The sequence below is a fragment of the Peromyscus maniculatus genome, chromosome 1 (assembly GCF_049852395.1).
Source record: "Peromyscus maniculatus bairdii isolate BWxNUB_F1_BW_parent chromosome 1, HU_Pman_BW_mat_3.1, whole genome shotgun sequence".
NCBI lineage: Eukaryota > Metazoa > Chordata > Mammalia > Rodentia > Cricetidae > Peromyscus > Peromyscus maniculatus.
The window spans coordinates 31068485-31092308 of record NC_134852.1 but is presented as its reverse complement, the minus strand read 5'-3'; the positions used below and the strand labels follow the sequence as shown (position 1 = coordinate 31092308).

Sequence of the window (23824 nt, the reverse complement as noted above, 5' to 3'; positions counted from 1 at the left end):
TTGTGCTCCTTTCTGTCTCCTTCACTTTGTACCAAACAGTAGCCGCCCCCCAACCCCCCCACTTCCCCTTCCCCCACCCACCCCTACACACCCCACCCCCCTCACTCGCCTGAGGCTTGCTATGTAGACCAAGATGGCTACTGGAATCTACCTGCCTCTTGTCTCTGAGGAGCTGGGATTAAAGATGTGTGATTTTTGTTTGTTCGTTTGTTTTGTTTTGTTTTTTGAGATAGAATTTCACCATGTAGCCTTGGCTGTCCTGGGACTTGCTCTGTAGACCAGGCTGGCCTCGAACTCAGAGATCCACCTGCCTCTGCCTCCCAAGTGCTGGGATTAAAATTGTGAGCCACCCCCACCCCCCAGCTTCTTTTTTTAGACAGGAACTTAATGTGTAGCCCAGGCTGGCCTTAAACTCAGTCTCCTACCTCAGCCTCTAAAGGACTAAGACACTCAGCTGGCATCTTAATGGCCTTCTTTACAATTCTATTTATTTATTTATTTGTTTATTTATTTATTTTGGTTTTTCGAGACAGGGTTTCTCTGTGTAGCTTTGCGCCTTTCCTGGAACTCGCTCTGTAGACCAGGCTGGCCTCAAACTCACAGAGTTTTCCACCTGGCTCTGCCTCGCGAGTGCTGGGATTCACTGCCTGGCTTCCAATTTTAAAGAAAGCATTAAGCTTTCTTGTTTGGGGGGAGGGGACACGTCGTCTTGCTAAGCAGCTCGGAGTGGCCAGGAGCTTGCTGTGTAGACCAAGCTGCCTGGGATTTGCTTAGGCCCTTGTGCCTCCACTCCCTGAGGGTTGCAGATGTGTGCCACTGTTCCTAGCTCGGAAACTGTCTTCTGGTTTGGTTTGGTTTTTCAAAGCAGGGTTTCTCTGTGTAGCCCTGGCTGTCCTGGAACTCACTGTAGCCCAGGCTGGCCTCAAACTCACAGAGATCCGCCTGCCTCTGCCTCCCTAAAGGTGTGCACCACCACCATTAAAATTGTTTTCTTTGCTACCTTGCTGAGTCTGTTTCCTTCATCAAAGTTTCATGAAGGTCAGCATAGGGTCCCCTTTTCACCCTGAGTCCTTAGTGCCTAGAACAGGATCAAATTTCAGATTCCTGCTGAACTGGAGTGGATAGAGGTGGCCTTGCTGAGGTCTGGCCCCTTTACCTTCCTGTGTATCGGAATCCATGTCACTCCCCTCCCCACCACTGCATCTCCCCCCCCTCCTGGTGTAGAGTAGTGGACAGACACACACAACCACCCCAAACACTTGTTCTCTCCTCAGTTTAATGGTGGTTAGTGGGATTGCCAAACCCCCTCCCTACCCCCTCCCCGCCCCGTACAAAAATGTGTTTTGTTTTGTTTTTTTAAACAAGAAAAAGGGGCAAAAGCCAGGAATAGGGGAGAGGGGTGCAATCTGATATTTTTCATACAGATTTTTGATTTTTTAATATATTATATATAAAACCATAGAGACCACACATCCCTTCCAAACTCCTTTCCCCCTCCCCGGGGGGCCTGGAGGAGAGATGGAGAAGGCCCCCCCAGGAGTGGGTGGACAGACAAATATGGGAGGGGAAAGACATGGGGGTGGAGATGGAGGGGAGGGGAGCCGCCCAGGAACCCGGAAGGGGGACTGGATAAAAGCTGGGGTCGTTTCCCTCACTGCCCCCATCAGAGTTTTCACACAAAGACACAGAATTCCCGTTTCCACGCCCTCCCCGCCCCTCCCCCCACCGTGCGAACATGGCTTTGCAAAGAGGTGCCCAGAGCTCTGTGGAACTCTTACAATGGCTGGCATGGGGTCTGGGACCCCTAAGAAATCTGTGTTCCCCTTCCCTGCCCACCCCACCCTTCCCAGAATCTGACTCCCTCCCCACAAGACCTGGTTCTGTTGCCTAGGGGTTCTGGCCTTCCCCTGTTTTCTTCCCCCAACCCAAATCCCTATTACCCCTCCCTGGACTTGGGGTCTAGAAGGGACCTTCGGTCCCTGTCTCCTCTAGGGGACCCTAAGCCTCTGGACCCTAAGCCTTTGTCCCTGGGAGAGGTCCAGGCGTCCAACACCCCCAATCCCTGCCCAAGCGCCTGAGGTGTTAGCTGTGGGGGGAGAAGCCCGCCATCCCGGACTCTGGTCAATGTCTTTGCTGGTTCCGTGCAGCTGGCGGTGGGTGGGGGTGGGGTCAGATGAAGAATTCTTCTTTCCGCTTGTGTCCGTCGCTGCCGTTGAGGAAGGCTTCTCTGGCTTCTCCCTGCTCGTCCAAGCCGCTGGCCTCATGGGTCAGATAGGAGCCTGAGGGAAGAAAGATGCCCCCAGGGCGGAGGGTTGTGTTGTGTATGTGGACCCAGGAAGTGGATATAGGGGAAGGAGACCGGCAAGAGACACATCACATGAAGGACGGAGGAGAAAGGGAACCAGAGGCAAGTTGAGTGAAGCACGCGACAGAGGCAGAGAAAGAGGTAAAAGCAGAATTAGGAAGACTCCAAAAGTTCACAGAAAAAACCCACCCTTATCCCTCCAACTGCCCCGCCTCCGGTTTTGAGACAGGGTCTCCAGTTTCCCAGATAAGCTTCAAGTGGCCTTGAACTTTGCATACTTCTGCCACCACCTCCCCAAAACTGGGGTTAGAAGCATGCCCCACCACGATCCATTTTGTGCAGTGTTGGAGGACGGAGTCCACGGCTTTGCTACACAGTCTATCGACTGAGCCCTATCCCAGGACCCTTCTCCCCTCCCCCTTCCCCTCCCGTTTCTTTTCTGATATTATTCCCTTACGTCTATGCTGTCAATAAATCCAACTATTTGAAAAATAAATTACTCAAAATCCCTCCCCTTAATTCTACTAAATTTCAGCCCTTTCAGAGCCCAGGGCCCCAAGCCCTTCCCCTACAGAGTATTGGTGTAAAATATGGCGCGATTTCGAATCCAGTCTAGGGTCTAGGCTCCGCCCCCTTGTTTTCCAGCATCATACCGACCACACCCTCCGATGAGTTCAGGTGCCCCCCACTTACCCTTCTGTCGGACGGAGCACCAGACCATGCCCACTAGCACACATATGATCAGAAACACGAGTAGCGCCAGGATGCCGCCCACAATGGCGTAGGGGACCGATGTCTGGGCTTCTACCACTGCGCCCGGGTCTGTCAGAGGGACGAGGTCGTCAGAGAAGGTCCTAACCCGGCCTGCTGCTGCCAGGCCATTGAACTATTCTGCACACAGCTTCGCTCCTCAAAAATGCCTGCCGTTTGTAGCCCATTTTTCTTTAGCTCCAGTTCCTCCGGGAATCCTTGGCTTTTACACTCGTGGGTCTTCCATTCCGAGTATCTATGAACCGCCTCACCTTTTCACCCCTAAGCCAGAAGTAACACGTCCCACTCTAGCTTTGGGGTTTTAAAAAACATTTTACTTAATTTTTTTAAGGATTATTTTTTATGTATACAGTGTTCTGTTTGCATGTATCCCTGCAGGCCAGAAGAGGAAGCCAGATCCCATTACAGATGGCTGTGAGCCACCATGTGGGTACTGGGAATTGAACCCCGGTCCTCTGGAAGAACAGCCAGTGCTCCTAACCTCTGAGCCATCTCTCCAGCCCCCATTTTACTTAATTTTATGTTTCGGTGCTTGCGTGGATTTATGTGCACCAAGTACGAGGACACTGGATCTGGAACGTGAATTATAGAGTTGTGAACTGTCACGCAGGTGCTGAAAATCCAGCCCTGGTCCTCAGCAAAAGCAGTAAGCACACTTAACCACAGAGCCATCTCTCCAACCCCTGTTGTGTGTTTACTGAGACAGGGTCTCACTATGTAGCTCCAGCTAGCTAGGATTTAGGCTTCCACTATGTAGACCCGTCTGGTTTGATTTTTTTTTTTTTCTTTTTTAAAGAATGTCTCCTGTATTATAGACTGGTCTAAAAATCGATGAAAGTGGAGCTGGAGAGATGGCTCAGCGGTTTAGAGCACCGGCTGCTCTTATAGAGGACCTGGGTTCAATTCCCAGCACCCACATGGCAGCTCATAACTGTCTGTAACTCCAGTTCCTGGGGATCCAACACCCTCATACTAATGCACATAAAATAAAGTTAAATTAAATTTTTTTTTTAAGTTGATGGAGATGGCCTTGAACTTCTTATCCTTCCTCAACCTCCAGAGTTCGGGGATTACAGGCATGGTATCGGATTTATGTGGTACTGGGAACTGCATCCAAGCTTTATCACACGAGCAAAGCAAGCACTCTATTAACTGAGCTACACCTCCAGCCAACACCCCCTCCAAGCGCCCTTTTTTGGTAGACTGGTTATTTAGTTCAGGCTGGCCTCGAATGAGTGATCCCTTCGCCTCCAAAGCGCTGGGATAACAGTAGAGTCCGCCATGGTCAGCTAGCATGTTCCTTTTCTTTTGACTCAAATTGTTCCCCACCCCTGGGCTACTTAACCACGCAACCGACCTCTTTGCTCAGGCTCCGCCCTCACGCCCTGTAGCCCGGCCCGGCCCCGCCCCCAGGCCTGACACGCTCCGCCCTCACCGTAGACCACAAGCACGTAGAGCGCCCTCGCGTGGCCGTGCTTGTTTGCCGCCTCGCAGGTGTAGGTGCCGTTATCTGCAGATACCAGGCCCGGCAGGGTGAGCGTCTCACCCACCGCCTCCGCTCTCTCCGGCAGAGACTCATTCCCCCGGTTCCAGCGGATCTGGCTTGGCCTGGCCATGGGTAAAAACAGAGTTAGCAACCCAAGAATCTGACTTCTCCAGGAATCTGGATATGCAGCTCCGATCCAGCATTAACTTCCACTGTCACTGCTGGTGTGTGTGTGTGTGTGTGTTCCAATGGTAGACCCTGTACCAGCTATGTATAAGGTGCCAGGTTCAATCCCCAGCAATGAAAGGGAATGAAGAAGACCCGACAACTCTGTCTGTGAAATGTTTCAAAAGGTAGACACTTGCCGATAAGCCTGATTATGAATGAGATTCCTGGGACCCACACAGTGGAAGGGCAATTCTCACGAGTTGTCCTCTGACCTCCCTGCATGCGCAGTGGTATGCGTACCACCTCTCGCAAACATATATTTTTAAAAGTATGTATGTGTATGGGGTTTTATCTGCATGTATGTCAGTGCACCTCGGGCCTGCAGTGCCCCCAGAAGCCAGAAGAGGGCGTCGGATCCCCTGTGACCGGAGTTACAGAGGACTGCAAGCCACTACTACATGGGCGCTGGCATTTGGACCAGGGTCTTCTGGATGAACAGCTGAGCCATTCCTTGGGCCCCATAATTTTTTGTTTTGTTTTGTTTTTCAAGACAGGGTTTCTCTGTGTAGCTCTGGCTGTCCTGGAACTCACTGTGTAGACGAGGCTGGCCTCGAACTCACAGAGATCCGCCTGCCTCTGCCTCCCGATTGCTAAGATTAAAGGCGAGAGCCACCACCGCCTGGCACCACCTGGCCATAACCTGCCTACCTACCTTCCTTCCTTCCTTTTTTTCTTCCTTCCTACCTTCCTTCCTTCCTTCCTTCCTTCCTTCCTTTTAATAAAAAGGGCCACCTCAGTCCAGCGGTGGTGGCACACACCTTTAATCCCAGCACTCGGGAGGCAGAGGCAGGCGGATCTCTGTGAGTTCAAGGCCAGCCTGGGCTACAAAGTGAATTCCAGGACAGGCACCAAAACTACATAGAGAAACCCTGTCTTGAGAAACAAACAAACAAACAAACAAACAAACAACAACAACAAAAACCCAAAACACAAAACCAAACAAAAGGACCATCTCTCAGCCCTTTTCTTGTGGAAAACCAAGTGACAGGCTTGAGGCCAGCTTCTGCATGTAGCCAGAGCTTTGAGAATTCACCGCTTCCAAGCCCTTTTCATCAGGAGTCCGGCCTCACTATCTTTTTCCATAGGACCCAGGAGTGCAAGCCCCAAGTCTCCTCACCCCTTGGGAGCCAGAAGTTAGATCTCACCTGGGGTTCCCTGTGACAGCACACGTCAGCACCAGCGTGTCTCCCTCCCTCACTACAGCTTGAGAGGCATGGATCCGCGCCGTGGGGGAGTCTGCAGCGCAGGAGGGGAAAATGAGAGATCATTCTGCGGGGTGGGGGACCTCCAGGGCCGGGCGGCCGGCGTGCAGACCCCAGAGTACTTACACTGCACATCCAGCACGTACTGCGTCTGCTTGCTGTGTCCCGAGGGCAGCGCCTGGTTCTGCGCCTCACAAATGACGATACCGCCGTCGTCCTTGCGGTCTACACGGAACCGCACGGTGCTCGCCACGCTCCACACCTTGCCGTTCTCCTGGCCGCTGCTCACTCCTGCCGGACCCAGGCCAGAAACGTCAGGCCAGGGGTTCTGCCCTGCCTCCTGATCCCAATGTAGCCTGCTGGCCAAGCCATATTCCTAACTAAAAGCCTGGCCTTTTTTCACCTAGCCACACCCCCTGTCTCTCCCACCCCTTAGGAGCCTGGTCTAAGTTTTGTTAGTTTCGCTTTGTTTGTTTTGAGACAGGGTCTGGAGTGGTCCAGGTTGGCCTCGCTATGTAGCCGAGGATGATCTTGAACTCCTAATCCTCCTCCCTCCACCTCTCAAAGATTGGGATGACAGGCGTGTGCCATCACGCCTGGCTCAACTGTTGAACAGCAAATGGAAAGCGTCCGTGAGAACCGGTGCGCTACTCTCCAGGCCCCGCCCACCCTTAGCCCCGCCTCTTTCCCAAGCCCGGAGCCCCCACCCCACCCCACCCCCGCCCTGCTCTTCCTCCCTGCCTGCCTCGCCCTGGGTACCTTTCAGCTCCTTGCGATCGCGATACCAGCGCAGAACCGCTGCGGGGCGCGACCGCGGAACCAGGCAGCTGAGTTCCACCTCGCCGCCCTCCACCGCTTGCTCTCGGACCTCCACCACAGGATTCTCCGGAGCCACTGCGCGGAAAAGGGGCGCGGGTGTTTGGGGAGGGGAGGGGAGGGGGTCAAGGGAGGCACCGAGGTAGGCTCAAGTCAATCTGGCTGCTGGATCCTAGGGACCAGAGGGAGCCAGGGTCCCACAGGTGGCAGGGGTCATGCGCAGAGACCAGAGGTCTGGTGGAGCCAGACGTCCAGGGCGCATAGGTCTCAGGACAAGCGAGAAGCAGAGAATGAATGAGTGAGGCTCTGAGAGGGGGAAGGCCAGTACCTAGGACAGTGAGCGTGGCGATCTGGTGGTGGGTGTCCTCCGTGTAGAGCTGGCAGAAGTAGCCGCCCTCGTCCTCCAGGCGGGCGTCGGAGAGCCGGATGCGCACTCGACGCGGGGAGAACTCCTCCAGCTGGAATCGCTCGTCCTTGAGAGCTACAGTGAAGAGGGCTTCAACCTTGGGGCTTCTGGTCTCCAGACAGCTACCCTCCAGGACAGACGCAGCCCCCTACCTTCCCCCAGACATGGCTTATTCAACTGTTTGTTCCCTTGGGAACCCATTCCAGCGCCGCCCCACACACCCCCGCCCCCCGCAGGACCCTGAGAGCAAAGGCTCTCAGCCCTGTTGCCCGTCAGAAGTGTAGATGTGTCCTCTTTGAGGTCACAGGTGTCAAGGGTCCCCGCACTCACCTCGGGTGCCATTGAAAAAGAGGGTCTGCCGGGCTGGGTTCTGGATGACAACTATGGACCCATCATACTGATGCAGACGGCAGGTGATCTCAGCCACCCCACCCTCGGCCACTGTCACATTCTCTGTCTGCACTTCCTGTCCCGTTCCTGAACCAAGAGAAACAGATGGAAGAGTCCCTGAGATGACATTCAGTTGTGTGTGTGTGTGTGCGCGCGTGTTCACATGCGTGTGTTGAGATCCAAGGCTGACCTATGGAGTCTTCCTCTAAGGTTCTTCACCTTATTCATTGAAGCAGGGTCTCTCAGTGGAACCCAGAGATGACAGATCCGGGTTGGGATTGATAAACAGCAGGTCCACTAGCCAGTTTACTCTGAGGATCCCATCTCTGTTTTTGGTGCAAGCTTCCAGGACCACAGCCGACTTATGTGGGTACTGGGGACTGGAACTCTGATCCTTGCACTTACTGAACTCTGATCCCGGTTTGTTGTTGAGAATAGTCTCTCACCCTGCAGCCCAGATTAGCCTCAAACTCATGGCAACCCTCCTGCCTCAGCTTCGTGAGTGCTGAGATTACAGGTGTGAGCCACCAAACCTGGCCGTTAGTCCTCTCTCTCCAGTCTGGAGAGGCAGAATGGTCTCCAGAGGAGCCGAGGCAAGACTCTGGCGTGTGTCTGTGGTAGCACAAGGGCGTTAGGAGCAAGAGGGAGGGGGGAGAACTGCCAGGAAGATGGACAGGAACTGGAGGCTCTGACAGGAGAAATCCCCGTTGGATCTCAGAGCCGGAGTTCGCCCAGCGTGGGAGGCTGACGTCTTTCACACCCGGGCACCCACTGAGGCTCATTGGATGGGTTGTCTTCCCACATCTGGAACATATATAGACCAGGCTGGCCTGGAATTGACAGGATCTCCCTGCCTGTGCCTCTCCAGTGCTGGAGTTATAGGTTTACATCATCACATCCGGTTACAAATTCCTTTTCCCTCTCCTCCCTCAATTCTCTCCCTGTGTTCCAAGCCAGCCTGGTCTACAGAGATCCTCTGCAAGCGGATTCAGCTGACCGTCCCATTCAGGAGGCTCACCATCCTGAATCTGGGCCAACTTAGGACTTGCAGTGACCAAGAGAACCTGGTAGATGTAGCCCTGAAAATTCTAGTCCTTGGGAGGCAGAGGCAGGAAGGGTCTGGAGTGCAGGGCTGGGATATATCAAAAGCAAGACCCTGTCTGAAAGACAAAAGATCTCTCTCTCTCTCTCTCTCTCTCTCTCTCTCTCTCTCTCACACACACACACACACACACACACACACACACACACACACACTGGGGTGGGGATGTCTGTAGCTAGAGTACCTGCCTAGCAGGCATGAAGCTCTGAGTTAGGTCCCCCGCACAGCATAAACTGAGTGTGGTGGTGAATGCCTGCAATCCCAGGGCTTGAGATCAAGGCAGGGGGTCAGAAGTTTAAGGTCATCCTCAGTTACATAGGGAGCAGTAGGAGACCAAGCTGGGGAGGGAGAGGTGTTTTTGTTAGAAATAATCTAGTAAGAGTCACAAAGCCCAGGCTTAAAGATGTCTAACAGCTTCCTGTGTGCCATCTGTCACCCAGAGACTGTTGGTAAAAATACCCAGAATAGCCTCTTTGAGGCATCTGCCACCCATCCTGTGATGGAGGCCACCTTGAATCTCACACTCCAACTGAACCCCAGGTGGCTCCAGTGTAAACCGAGAGAAGTCTGCCCACCTGACTCAATCTAAACCTCCCACCCACAATCTGAGTAAATAGCGAGTTTCCCCCACCGTTTTGGTGTTCGGAGACAAGGTCTCACCATGTAAGTCAAGCTGCTCTTGTACTCCTAATCCACCTGCCTCAGCGTCCACCGTGGTATGGTTACGAGTGTACAGCACTGCCCCCGGGCTCTCGTCCGTCATTTTTCTACATTCTGAGTGGTCTGTTCCACGTAACGTCCTGGCTCTGTCACACGCCTATGCTAATTTCCCCTAGCATCCCTGTGGCTGGGTGTGGCCACGTGACTGATTGGGGGCCAATGGCTATAGTGCTGGATACAATTCTTCCTGCCTTGTCTTTCTCCCCTACCACTGAACACAAGTGTGCACACGAACAGGGCCAGAACAACCCAGGAAGCACATGGAAGAGCGGGGTCTCACACGAGAAAGAGCTCCTCATCCGAGTGTCCTCCACAGCCCTGCCTTAGACATTTTCATGAGACACGGTCTCTCTATACAGCCTTGCCTTACCTAGAACTTGCTCCATAGACCAGGCTGGCTTAAAATTCACGGAGATCCACCTGCCTCTGCCTCCCGAGTGCTGGGATTAAAGGCGTGCGCCGCCGCCGCCGCCGCCGCCGCCGCCGCCGCCGCCGCCGCCGCCGCCGCCGCCACCACCACATCTGACTTGGTGGCGCACACCTTTAACCCCAGCACTCGGGAGGCAGAGGCAGGTGGATCTCCAAGTTTGAGGCCAGCCTGATCTACGGAGCAAGTTCCAGGACAGCCAGGGCTACACAAGTAAACCTTGTCTGAAAACAAAGTCTGGAAAACAAGTAAATAAAATAAAAAATTTAAAAGGTGTGCACCACAATGCTCAACTCAGATTGAGTTTTTGTTAACACATTAAGAGTTTGGGATTATTTGTGACAGCAGTTAGCCCACCTTGAATAACTATTACAAGAACAAATTACAGGGCTAAAAGGTAATATTGGACTGGGGGCGTGGCTCAGTGGTAGAGCCCCTGCCTAGAATCCCCCAGTGAGGGGCTGGGGGTGTGGCTCAGTGGTAGAGCCCCTGCCTAGAATCCCCCAGTGAGGGGCTGGGGTGTGGCTCAGTGGTAGAGCCCCTGCCTAGAATCCCCCAGTGAGGGGCTGGGGGTGTGGCTCAGTGGTAGAGCCCCTGCCTAGAATCCCCCAGTGAGGGCCTGAGGGCATGGCTCAGTATTTGCTTGACCTGGGCAAGGTCATGGGTTCCATTTCCATTAGCAAAGAAAGGAAGCTGAAAGCCAACGCTAACTAGCATCAGTGTCCCAGAACCTCAGTTTCTTTCCCAAGGTAACAGCACTGCCATAGCTACCACTGATGAGCGTGTGCTGCTGGAGCTCCTGTCCCTCCCGACTGATCTTCACAATGCAGAAAAGGGGGCTCGCTTTCTCTCTTTCTCTCTTTCTTTCTTTCTTTCTTTTTGTTTTTGTTTTTCAAGACAGGGTTTCTTGTGTAGCCCTGCTGGCTGTCCTGGAACTTGCTCTGTAGACCAGGCGGAGATCCGCCTGCCTCTGTCTCCTGAGTGCTCAAATTAAAGACGTGCACCACCACTGCCTGGCAGGGGGGCTCTATTTCAAGCCCTGTTTTCCCAATTCCCTGATAATGAATCTGTGCCAGATACTGATCTCAGAGCCTCTCATCCCAAGTCCCAGTGTGTAGGTGAGGAAATTGGCCATAGTCAAAACTGCCAAAGCCAGGACCCTCTGACCTTTTGGCCTGCCTCCACATCCCGGCCATCTGGGTAAATGTCCAGCACTGGTGAAGGGTTATGGACTATGCTGTGAGAGGCTTGCCATGGCAAGAAGCTATATTGTTTTTTTTTTTTCTATCTGTTTGCTGATTTCTCATCTCACTAGGTTGCCCAGAGGTTCTGAGCTTTAGGACTCAGGTGACGTTCTTGTCTCAGCCTCTCTGGTTCTGGAATTAGAGACATGTTCTACGGTGGATGGCCAGTTATTTGGCCAGAATTATTGATTGATTGATTGATTGATTGATTTACTTATCTTTCAATTTTATTTCATATATACAGGTGTTTTTGCCTGCCTGCATGTGAATGCACCATTTGTGTGTCTGGTGGCCACAGAGGCCAGAAGAGGGCATCTGAATCCCGGAAAGGGAATTACAGACAGTTGGGAGTTGGTGTGGGTGTTGGATATGAAACCCGGGTCCTCTGGAAAAGCAGCCAGTATTCTTAAGCACAGAATCATCTCTCCAGTCTCTGGATTTATACTTATTTATAATTTAGGTGCGTGCGTGCGTGCGTGCGTGCGTGTGTGTGTGTGTGTGTGTGTGTGTGTGTGTGTGTGTGTACTCGTGTGAGTGTCTGCACAGAATCCAGAGGAGGGCATTAGGATTGAATAACCCCTCTGTCACTCACCACCTTTGTCCTTTGAGGCAAGGAGTCTCCCTGAACCTGGAATTCACTATTTGCCTTGGTTTTTCCTGTAGCGTGGCAGCCTCCACTTCCTGAGTGCCACGAGATAGATATGAGGCACTGTAGCCATTTCAACTGTCTTTAAATTATTAATGGCTGGGCATGGCAGAGCACACCTGTAATTTCTGCACTAGGGACGCTGTGGAAGGAGGTTTTCCAGTCCATCCAGGGCTATATTAAAAGCGCCTCTGCTTCGAAGAAACAAAATAAGCCGAGCGTTTCTCTTGTGTCTTCCGTTCTGCCTTGTAGTATGTTGTCCGGTATGTGCAGCCCTTGAGTGTCAGGGAAGTTTCTACTGGGACACCCTCACACATCCTGGAACCAGGATGGGATTGTGGGATGCTGGCAGCCATTTGGGGTCCCAGTGACAATGGAGTGATGGAACCAAGAGTTGGAAGTGTCCGGGTCTTTGGTGGTGATGTGGAGTGGACACACTTTCCAATTCTGGACTTTTTTTTTTTTATGTTGGTGATGTCTGAACCACCCTTTGGATTTTATCTAGTGTCTCCCAGAATGACAAACACAACACATTCAATCTTCACCTCAAATATTTTCTTCCCTACATTTTTGTAAGTGCAGTCGGTTGCTCAGGCCAAAAGACGACAAGCCACCCAAGTGTTTGACCTCTTCCTCAGCCCTAACACCCATCCCTTCAGCAATGTCTGCATATTTTACCTCTTACACATGTCGGAATCCATGTGGCTTTGTCTGTCTCCCAGAATCCTGGCCTCATCTCTCATCTGGATCTCTCCAGAACCTATTTGTGGGTCTCAACTTCCAAGCTTGCCTCTCATGTCCAGGCTGACCTGTAACACACGACTGTCTTGACTTTGCCTCCTGAATGCTAAGGTAACAGACTTGCCACCATGCCCAGATTATATGGATTTTTCTTTTTCATTCCTTTTCTTTCTTTTTTCTCCTCCTCCTCTTCTACTTTATTTTTCAAGACAGGGTTTCTCTGTGCAGCCCTGGCTGTCCTAGAAATCACTCTGTAGACCAGGCTGGCATCAAACTCACAGAGATCCACCTGCCTCTGCCTCCCATGTGCTCAGATTAAAGGTGTGCGTCACCACCACTCGGCTGCTTCTTTTTTTAGGTACAGTCTTACTGTGTAGCCCTGGCTGACCTGGAACTTGATATGTAGATGGATTAAAAGTTTGTACCACTGTGCCTGACTAGGGGGACTCTTTTACATTTAAGATTTATTTTGTTTTTTCCTTATGTGCATGATGTGTCTGTGTGTGGGTGTGTGCACATGCTGCAGGTGCCCTAGGAGACCAGAGGGTTTGGATCCCTGGAAGCTGGAGTTGCAAGTGATTTTGAGCCACCCCACTTGGGGGCTGGGAATCAGAACTCAGGTCCTCAGCAGGGATAGTATGTGCTCTTAACCACTGGGCCATTGTTTTGCTGTTCTTTTGTTGTTGTTGTTTTTTTGTTTTTTTGAGACAGGGTTTCCCTGTGTAGTTTTGGAGCCTGTTCTGGAACTCACTGTGTAGACCAGACTGGCCTCGAACTCACAGAGATCCGCCTGGCTCTGCCTCCCAATTGCTGGGATGAAAGGCCAGAAGGGGCGTCAGATCTCCTGGAACTGGAACCAACCACTGCAGATGGTTGTTAGCTGCCCTGTGGGTGCTGGGAATCAAGCCTTGGTCCTGCAAGGGTAACATTGCTCTTCACTTCTGAACCATCTCTCCAGCCACCCTCTCACCCCATAGATGCACTTTTCAAAATGGGACTCAGGGAACTAGAGATGCTGCCGTGGATAAAATGCTTGCTGTTTATCAAGTGCGAGGCCTGATTTCCAGCAGACAAATAAAGCAGGCACGCACCTGTAAGCCAGGGGCTTGGGGTGGGGTGGGGGGTGCAGACAGGAGGATCCCCAGAGTTTACTAGTCAGCTGCTCTAGCCAAATTGGTATGCTCCAGGTTCCTTGAGAGACCCTGTGTCAAAAAGGGGGGGTGGGGGTTGGGGAAGAGGGGCAAGCGATAGAGCTCAGTGAGTAAAGGTGCTTGCCGCGAAGACCGACAACCTGAGTTCGATCACTGGGACCCATGTGATGGAGGGAGAGAACCAGTCTCTGCAAGTTGTCCTCAGACCTCCACGAGTGTCATGACACCTGCCATCAACTCCCCCACACGCACTCAAATAAATAAATACACGTAATTTTAACATGCAGGGGCTGGCGAGATGGCTCAGAGGTGGAGTGCACTGGCTGCTCTTTCAGTGGACCCGGGTTCGAGTCCCAGCATCAACACGGTGGCTCACAGCCATCTGTAAACTCCGGCTCCAGGGAACCTTTTTCTCTGGACTATGAGAACACCAGGTACGTACGGGTACACAGATATACATGTGGCCAAAACACCCACACTCATAAAATAAAAATGTAGCCAATTAAAAAGAGAGAGAGAGTCAGGTATGGTGGCATGTGTCTTCAATCCCCGCACTCAGGAGGAATAGGCAAGTGGATCTCCAGGAGCTTGAGGTCAGCCTGCGCTACACAGTGAGTGCTAAGCTAAGCAAAGGTGACAGTGATACTCTGCCTCAAATGAAATAAGTATATAAGCAAAAGCACAAACCAAGGTGGAGAGCGGCTGAGGAAGTCACGTGACCTGGACCTCTGGCCTCCACACGTGTGCACATGCATGCAAATGTTCACACACTAACATGTACACACTCAGACACACAAAGAACCTGCTTACGGTATTATCCCCCATGCCTGCCTCTCACACCCAGGCTGTTCTTGAACACGGGACCTTCCTGCCTTAGCCTCCTGAGTGATGTGTGGACCACCACGTCCATGTTAAAATCAGCCAACAGGGCTGCGGATGACTGGGCCTTTGCCCAGTGGTGTGGAAGACCTCAAAGCCCACCCCAGCCCAGCAGCACCAGCAGCATCCAGCCCTCCCATGGCAGCCTGTCACAAACCCCTGTGTGGGCCCTTCCAGGTAGCGAACAGGCCCCAGGGGTCACCCCTCTCCTGTTCACTGCCCTCTAGACTAACTGGCCTCAGTGTCCCTCAAGCACATTGAATTTGCTCCCCTCTCAGGGCCTTCGCATGTTCCCTCTGCCTGGTTGTCCTCTTCTACAACTCCCACCATCTCAGGGCTGTCTTCTGTGCTCCTTCAGTGACCTCTGACCTCCTCCAAAAGACCTTCCCTCACCCTCTGTCTCTGTGCCTCCAGAACACTTTCTGTCTCCTTCCCACTGGTTGATGTATTCTATGGAAATAACGTAGAGGCTCTACGAAGGGGAGTGTGTGACCCACACCCACCCACACACACCCGGTCAGGAAGTGTGCATAGCCCTCAGTCACCAGGCGGGAGGGTCAGTGGTTCAACGTCATCCTCCCTTACGTATCTTGTTGGAAGCCAGCTTGGGCTGCAGGAGACGCTGTCTCGGAAATGCAAATCTGGGGCAGTGGGGGAGATGGACAGTTCAGCAGTTAAGAGGTCGCCTTCGACTCTTGCAGACCATCTGAGTTCAGTTCCCAGCACCCTCAACAGACAGCTCACAACTTCCCGGAGCTCCAGGTCCAGGGGACCTGATGCCTCTGGCCTCTGCAGGCACCAGCATTTGCATGTACATATCCTAACACACAAAATTTTTAAAAATAAATCTTTTAAAAACAATAGCAGGAATGGAGAGATGGTTCAGAGGTCAGGAGCACTTGCCGTTCTTCCAGAGGACCTGAGTTCAGTTCCCAGCGCCCACATCAGACTGCACACAACTGCCTATGAATCCATCTCCAGGAGACCCGATGCCCCTTCTGACTTCTGAAGGCACCTGCACACACACACACACACACACACACACACACACACACACACTCACACACACACTCTCTCTCACACACACACACACACACACACACACACACACACACACACACTCACTCACACACACATAGCAGTGCAAAATTCACCAGGCATGGTTTAAACCCAGCACTTCAGAAGCAGAGGCAGAGAGATCTCTGTGAGTTCAAGGCCAGCCTGGTCTACACAGTGAGTTCAAGGCCAGCTAAGGCTACAGAATAAAGAGACCCTGTCTCAAACAAACAAACAAAAAACAAAACAAGGCTGCAAGATGGCTCTGTGGGTAAAGACAGCAAGCCGAGTTTGATCCCCAGGACCCACATATACACAAGAAATAAATGACTATAACAACAAAATTTTAAAAATTAAAAACAGAACATTTAGAGAGCTTGCATAAGGCGCTATACTACTCAGGTAGGATCTTGCTTGGGCTTCCAGACAGTTATGAACCGCAGCTTTATTTTGGTTTGGGTCTCACCACGCAGACCACGCTACGCTAAAACTCACTCTATAGGCCAGGCTGGCCTTGAACTCCTGAACCTCCCACTTCAGCCTCCCTAGTGCTGGGGACATGCTCTGCCACACCCTGCCTGGGGATCTCATTGTAAATGCCAGGCAGATCCCAGCTCCAGCTCTTGCCATCCATGTGACCTTGAGGAAGTGCCCCAACCTTTATTTATTTATTTATTAGCAGAGTCCACGCCATCTGTGAGATGACCGTGATGCCGGAGATAGCTTCGCAGGAGTCAGCCTTGCCCCCAACACTCGAGAAGACTCCTCTTTGATGGCTGTTATTACAGGCTCTGGGAACAAGCCAGGTCTTATGAAAACTAGTCCGCATGGTCAATACTTAAAAAAAAAAAAATCTTGCTGGGTATGGGGGTTGTCATACCAGCAACCTGGAGGCAGAGGCAGGAAAGATCTCTGAGGATGTGAGGCCAGTCTGGTTACTTAGAGAGTTCCAGGCCAGCCAAGGCCTGGTAGCAACACCTTGCTTTATAAACCAAAATCCCCAAATAATAAATAATCTTGTGCTGGGATGTAGCTCCCTTGGGAGAGTGCTTGCCTAGCACTTCTTGAAGTCCTGAGTTTGAGCCCCGCTATTGCATAAGCTAGGCATGACGCTGCATACCCATAATTCTAGCATTTGGGAGATAGAGGCAGGAGGACCAAGAGTTTAAGGTTATCCTTGACTAAGCATCGAGTCTGAGGCCAGCCTGGGCCACATGAGACACTGTTTCAAAAAACAAAACAAAACAAAATCCAACCAAATGAAGTCTTAACAACTATCTCGCCAGCCCTCACAGCTAATATGACGTTAGCCCCCATTTTACAGATGTGGAGAGTGAGGTATCCAAGAGGAGTTAGTGACAAAGTCTGCCATTTCCTGGGGAGCTATGGGGACCCCCATATCCACCTCTCCCACTTTCCAACTGCTCTCTGCTTGAGGGTGCAGATGGGGTGTGGGGGGGCTTTTGTTGAGTTCCCTCCCCCTCCTGAAGAGTCAGTAAGCGACCGTGTTTCTGCCTGGAATACTAATTGGCCCAGGCTTTTGTTTCTGGTTAGGGGGGGTGGGGGCGGGACTTTCTGGTCAGAGAGGGCCTGAGCCTTTGGGACTGGGGCATGGACTTTGAAATGGTGTTGACAGCCAGAAGTCATCATGGGGACTGCGCTTGGAGCAAAGTGGAAAAGGGGTTGTCGGGGGACATGGAGAGACTCAGCATCCTCCACCCTAGACTCACAAACACAGGCAACAACTGTCCCAGGCCCAGGAACCTCCTCCCTCAGACCCAGGGCTCCGGGGTAAGCCCTCCTCCCTCAGACCCAGGGCTCCGGGGTCAGCCCTCCTCCCTCAGACCCCAGGATCCAGACCCCAGCCCTCCTCCCTCAGACCCAGGGGTCCAGGCCCAGCCCTCCTCCCTCAGACCCAGGGCTCCGGGGTCAGCCCTCCTCCCTCAGACCCCAGGATCCAGACCCCAGCCCTCCTCCCTCAGACCCAGGGGTCCAGGCCCAGCCCTCCTCCCTCAGACCCAGGGCTCCGGGGTCAGCCCTCCTCCCTCAGACCCCAGGATCCAGACCCCAGCCCTCCTCCCTCAGACCCAGGGCTCCAGACCCCAGACCTCCTCCCTCAGACCCAGGGCTCCGGGGTCAGCCCTCCTCCCTCAGACCCAGGGCTCCGGGGTAAGCCCTCCTCCCTCAGACCCAGGGCTCCGGGGTAAGCCCTCCTCCCTCAGACCCAGGGGTCCAGGACCCAGCCCTCCTCCCTCAGACCCAGGGGTCCAGGCCCAGCCCTCCTCCCTCAGACCCAGGGGTCCAGACCCAGCCCTCCTCCCTCAGACCCGGGGGGCCAGGGTCAGCCCTCCTCCCTCAGACCTGGGGGTCCAGGGTAGTCCTCCTCCCTCAGACCCAGGGGTCCAGGCCCAGCCATCCTCCCACAGACACAGGGGTCCAGGGTCAGCCCTCCTCCCTCAGACCCAGGGGTCCAGGGTCAGCCCTCCTCCCTCAGACCCAGGGGTCCAGGGTAAGCCCTCCTCCCTCAGACCCAGGGGTCCAGGGTCAGCCCTCCTCCCTCAGACACAGACAGGGTCCAGGCCCAGCCCTCCTCCCTCAGACCCAGGGGTCCAGGCCCAGCCCTCCTCCCTCAGACCCAGGGGTCCAGGGCCAGCCCTCCTCCCTCAGACACAGATAGGGTCCAGGACCAGCCCTCCTCCCTCAGACCCAGGGTCCACAGCCAGCCCTCCTCCCTCAGACACAGACAGGGTCCAGGACCAGCCCTCCTCCCTCAGACCCAGGGTCCACAGCCAGCCCTCCTCCCTCAGACACAGACAGGGTCCAGGACCAGCCCTCCTCCCTCAGACCCAGGGTCCACAGCCAGCCCTCCTCCCTCAGACTCATGAGACAGGGGTCCACAGTGCACAGCTGGTGGATGTTTCCACAGAGACTAAGCAGGATGGGGGAGTACTTCCTGGGTCCTGAGTCAGCGAATACCCAAGGGACTCTCAAGGTCACAGTTCTGGGAAGGTCATAGCCACCCCCTCTGTATCCGTTCTCCAGGGGGCCCCTGGCACCATGCCTCTTTCCTTCCCCCCCGGGAAGCTGGTACATTCCTGGGTCCTGCCTGAACCCCCCCCTCAGCCCCCCATCAATGGCGGAGTCCGAGCATCGTTGCACAAAGCATCAATTCTTCCAGCAGACCAGCCTTGTGAAGGCGCCTGTATTTGCAGGACCTAGGCATCAGGGTCCCAGCTCAACCTCCCTCAGAAACCCCCAGCCCCTTTCTCCTCAGCCAAGAGTCTCAGCTTCTCTTCCTTTTCTCAGTACCCAGAAGTACAGACGCCCAGTCACCTCAAACCTCTGACTTAGACCCCAGCCCTCCTCCCTCAGATCCGGGGTCCAGACTCAGCCCTCCTCCCTCAGACCCGGGGGTCCAGACACAGTCCTCCTCCCTCAGACCCAGGGGTCCAGGCCCAGCCCTCCTCCCTCAGACCCAGGGATCCAGGCCCAGCCCTCCTCCCTCAGACCCAGGGATCCAGACCCAGCCCTCCTCCCTCAGACCCGGGGGTCCAGACCCAGTCCTCCTCCCTCAGACCCGGGGGTCCAGGCCCAGCCCTCCTCCCTCAGACCCAGGGATCCAGGCCCAGCCCTCCTCCCTCAGACCCAGGGATCCAGACCAAGCCCTCCTCCCTCAGACCCGGGGGTCCAGACCCCAGCCCTCCTCCCTCAGACCCAGGGATCCAGGCCCAGCCCTCCTCCCTCAGATCCGGGGGTCCAGACCCAGCTCTCCTCCCTCAGATCCGGGGGTCCAGACCCAGCCCTCCTCCCTCAGACCCGGGGGTCCAGACCCAGCCCTCCTCCTCAGACCCAGGGATCCAGACCCAGCCCTCCTCCCTCAGACCCGGGGGTCCAGACCTCAGTCTCCTCCTCTGACACAGGGGTCCAGACCCCAGCCCCTCCTCCCTCAGATACGGAGATCTGAACCCTGGCTTCTCCCCTCTTGAAAACTTTGGATTCCTGAACCATGATCCTGCCTTCTGTCCTTTGTATCCTGAGTGTCTGGGGACCGGGGCCTTAGGTGGGGGCGTCCAGGGGTGAGTCAGTGGCCTAACACAAAGTCCTCCCTGTGGCCCCCACGTTCCTGGGATACTCAGGACTCCCTGGATTCCAGGCTTCTGGCCCAGCCAGGGGGTGCGGAGTCCCTCAGAGGGTCACCCTGAGCGTGGGGTTCCTGGAAGAATGCAAGCTTCCTTTCATTTTTGCTTCTCCAAGTCTTGGCCACAGTTACCCTTCTGTATCGCCCTCCACGGAGCCCCAGCAGCCCATCCCACTGCCCTGGGTGTCCAGAGAAAGGCCTAGGCGCCCAGCGTCTACAGGCAGAGACCATGGGTGCCCCGGCTCTGGTGCCATGGGCCATTGGATGCTGGCGGGACTGGCGACATCCAGCAACCCCCCCAACACGCGCACACACACACACCCAGAGAGAGAAAGCTGCCTTTGTGTTCCCCGAGTCGGGGACAGGCCAGGCTCGCACGACATTAACCCACCCCTGGGCCCGAGCCCCGCTGGGTCTAAGGTCTTGGAATCTGTGGAGGAACCTAACCTCTACCCCCACACTCCGGGGACCCAGGCATCCAGTCCACGAGTGGGTCGGGGTCAGTGATAGATATCTCCCAAGACCCATTCTTTGGGGTGAGTCACGATGAAAGGAGGGTCCCTCTATGCTCTAAGTGGTTGCTTAGAACTGTTAACAGGGAAGAAGTGAGTCACCCTAGAAGGGAAACTTAACTTGGGATCAACAAAGTCCCCCTCCACAGGGCTCCCCAAGTCTTAATAACCTCTTTATTCATTCTCAGGATCTACATATCAGCTTCCTGCTGCGGGTCCAGTTTCCTGTTGTGGGTCCCCCCACGCCAACCCCATGTGCATCTCTGTGCTCAACTGCCCTGTAACATATTTCTATCTACCCTTTTCTCTCAACATCAGCCTCATTCTCCTCGTCTCATATTCTCAACAGATGAGTGATCCAGGAAAGATGGGATACCTTCTTTCTTTCTTTTTTTGAAAGGCACAAATATAGGCTCCAGTCTCTCCTTCCTGCTGGCTGGGTAAGATGTAGGGACCATTGCTACTTCCTAAAAATGGGGGTGGTCAGGGCCCTTCGTAAAGATTCAATTAAAAAAAAAAAAGCTGGACATTGGAGCACAAGCATGTAATCCCAATACTTGGGAGTCTGAGGCAGGAGGATTGCCGTGAGTTTGAGACCAGTGAGTTTAAAAGCCTTTTATACATAGTGAGGCCCTGTATTGGAGAGAGAGAGAGAGAGAGAGAGAGAGAGAGAGAGAGAGAGAGAGAGAGAGAGAGAGAGAGAGAGAGAGAGAGAGAGAAGGGCTGGGTGGTGGTGGTGCATGCCTTTAATCCCAGCACTCGGGAGGCAGAGGCAGGTGGATCTCTGTGAGTTCGAGGCCAGACTGGGCTACAGAGTGAGTTCCAGGACAGCCAGGGGAGAAACAAAAACAAAACTAAACACAACAGGAAGAAAGAAAGAAAGAAAGAAAGAGAGAGAGAGAGAGAGAGAGAGAGAGAGAGAGAGAGAGAGAGAAGGAAGGAAAGGAAGGAAGGAAGGAAGGAAGGAAGGAAGGAAGGAAGGAAGGAAGGAAGGAAGGAAGGAAGGAAGGAAGAGAAAAGGGAACTAGATATCTATGAGAAGTACTATAAATGGGACCCTTTAGGACCATGCTCCCCAAAAGGAGAAACTGAGGCCCATAAAAGGACAGAGACTGACATTAAACTATGCTAGAGAGGAGGCCAGGACCCAAGCCCAGAGCTCTCCCCAAGACACCACGCTTGTCTTCCACTCATAAAGCCCCACAGCATGTAATTTAGAGGTCGTTTACAGAATGGATTAATGCGCCAGGAAGCAGTGATTTTAACATCAAACCAGGGACAAGGCTTAGAGCCATCTGCCAGATGGTGCCCGAGATTTGAATCCAGCACTGGATAGGAAGTCAGCTGAGGCTACAAGGGCCCAGGAGCTGCACAACCCCAATGGGTAGAGATTTCATGATTTCAGTATGTCAAGACACTACAACAGCCCAGTCCCATCATAAAGAATCTTGTCTTTCTTCTTCCAGCACTGGGGATTGAACCTAGGGCCTCTCACATGCTGGGCAAATGCATTGCCACTGAGCTATATATTCCCAGACCCTTCTTGGCTGCTAATTGTAGACAAGTACTCACTGAGCCACACCTCTAGCCCCTCATTGGTGGATTCTAGACACCTATTACTAGTAAGCTTTCTCCCTAGCATACACCACCCCCCTTTTTATGCTTTTATTTCTAAACTGAATATCACTAAGTAGTGATCCTGGCAAGCCTTGAACTCATGTTCCTGCCTCAGCCTCCAGAGCTGGGGTTACAGGCCACCATGACCAACCACAGTCTAGAAATGGAACAGTGTTAAGGTTCTAAAGACTTGCAGTGTCCTAAGGGCGTCAACATTCTAAATCACTCCAGGCTCTTTGTTTACTGGACTCGCTGGCTCCAGGATTCCAGGAGCCTACTTTCCATGCAGAAGAATAAAGAAAAATAAAAATGGATGGAAATGTACCACGAGTCCCAAGCCCTCACCTGGGAAATTGGGGCATGCCCGTTACAAAAGGGGGGACTGATGAAAGCCACTACAGAAGTCTACAGAAGAAAGGCAGAACTTCTGATGTCGGCCTCGTCCTCCGAGGCAACCCTTGGAGTGGCAGGTGTGACCACACTCAACTTAGCTCTCACATCGCAAAGTTCAGCACCGTCACTTGATAGAACTGGGGCCAGGAAAGACGGCTCCCAGCCCTGGGTCACCCGGCCCCAGCTCCCTGTGGGAGACCTCAGTCCTGCTCGACACCTCTCCATCAGGTATTCTCAGGCAAAGTAACTTGACCCACCCGGGATAAGTGTCCCACGGTGGATATGAGACACATAGGGCTGTAAGTGTGAGCGTTCAGGTGACACTTCCTGACCTTGTCCCCAGCCTCAGGGTCACCCTGTCTTGGGGGTCTTGAGCTTCCCACAGCGAGGGAGAAAGACATGTGGATGTCCTGGAGGGGGCTCTTCTGTGAAGTGTGGCCTGGGTGTGTGAACGGGTGGGAGGGTTTGGGGAGACATTTGTGGAATCCACGTGTGTGCCCACATGCCACTGTTCCCTATCCCACTTCACACATCTATACTGTCGCTGCCCTGCCTGACTCTCCTTTCCAGGAGCAAAGAGGGATACTTCGATGGAGGATGTACGGGGAGAGGAAGCAGTCAGTCCGGGGACAGGGAGACCGTGGGATAGGAAGGAGAAAGGAGGCGGCTAGGTGGAGAGATGGGTGAATGGTAGGACGAAGAGACAAGGGGATGAGGCAGATGGGGAAAGAGAAGGGAAGAGATACGGGGGTCAAGGAGACGGAGCGAGATGGTGAATGGGGACATGGAGGGAGGGCAGCCACACAGGAGACGGAGCAGAGTGAATGGGGGGGGCAGAGTGACCCAGGAAAAAGGGACAGAGGTGGGGGACAAAGGCAAAATGGAGAGACGGGAGAGGGGAGACAAGGAGGAAGGGGGTGGCAGACAGAAGGAAGGACAGGACTTGAAGACTGAGGGACGGAGGACAAGGGTGGGGGGAGAAAGCAGAGAGAGAAGGATCTAAAGACCAGGACGGAAGGACAGTGGGACCGGCCTGGAGAAGGCGGGCTTGGGGACATGGGGGGAGGAAGGGTCTCAGGCCCTTTGTCCCCGCGGGATCGGGGCCTGTGCGGGGTGGGGGGGCTGCGGCACGGCGGCCGGGGCCCGCGCCCCCCCCCCTGCCCGCGGCTCCGGGCTCCTGGCCCGCGCTGCGCTTTGTCCCGGAGACGAGGGTCTCCCGCAGTCCCCCCCCCCCAGCGCATTGTTTGGGCCTCTGCAGGCCCCCAGGCGACCCAGCTGTCACCGCGGCGCGACCCCCTCTTCAGCCCCACTGCAATACGCACACCTCCCTCGTCACTCCGATCCAGCCCGCCGACCCGGCCCCCACCCCCGTCACCCTACCTGGCCCCGCCGCGGCCGCCCACAGCAGCAGCAGCGGCCACTGGAAGCGCCGGGCCCGGCCCATGGTGCCGCCGCCACCGCCGCCGCCGCCGCCGCCGCCGCCGCCGCTCGCTCCCGGCCCGGCACCTGCACCTCCCGCGCCGCCGGCCCCGCCCCCGAGTCCGGCCCCGCCCTCGACCCCGCCCACTGCGCGCCTGGGTGGGCGTGGCGTCGG

General features: G+C 54.2%; 1 protein-coding gene across 1 annotated transcript; it reads right to left on the bottom strand.

The window, feature by feature from the left end:
- Positions 1-1412: 1412 nt before the first annotated feature.
- Cadm4 (cell adhesion molecule 4) lies at positions 1413-23733 on the bottom strand. Its single transcript, XM_076573311.1, has 9 exons — positions 23611-23733; positions 7545-7691; positions 7137-7289; positions 6752-6886; positions 6119-6283; positions 5936-6026; positions 4512-4684; positions 2999-3127; positions 1413-2279 (listed from the first exon to the last, which is right to left on the bottom strand). Exons 1-9 carry the CDS (start codon positions 23672-23674, stop codon positions 2170-2172), a joined length of 1167 nt encoding a protein of 388 aa, XP_076429426.1. The 5' UTR covers positions 23675-23733; the 3' UTR covers positions 1413-2169.
- Between the last annotated feature and the right edge of the window lie 91 nt (positions 23734-23824).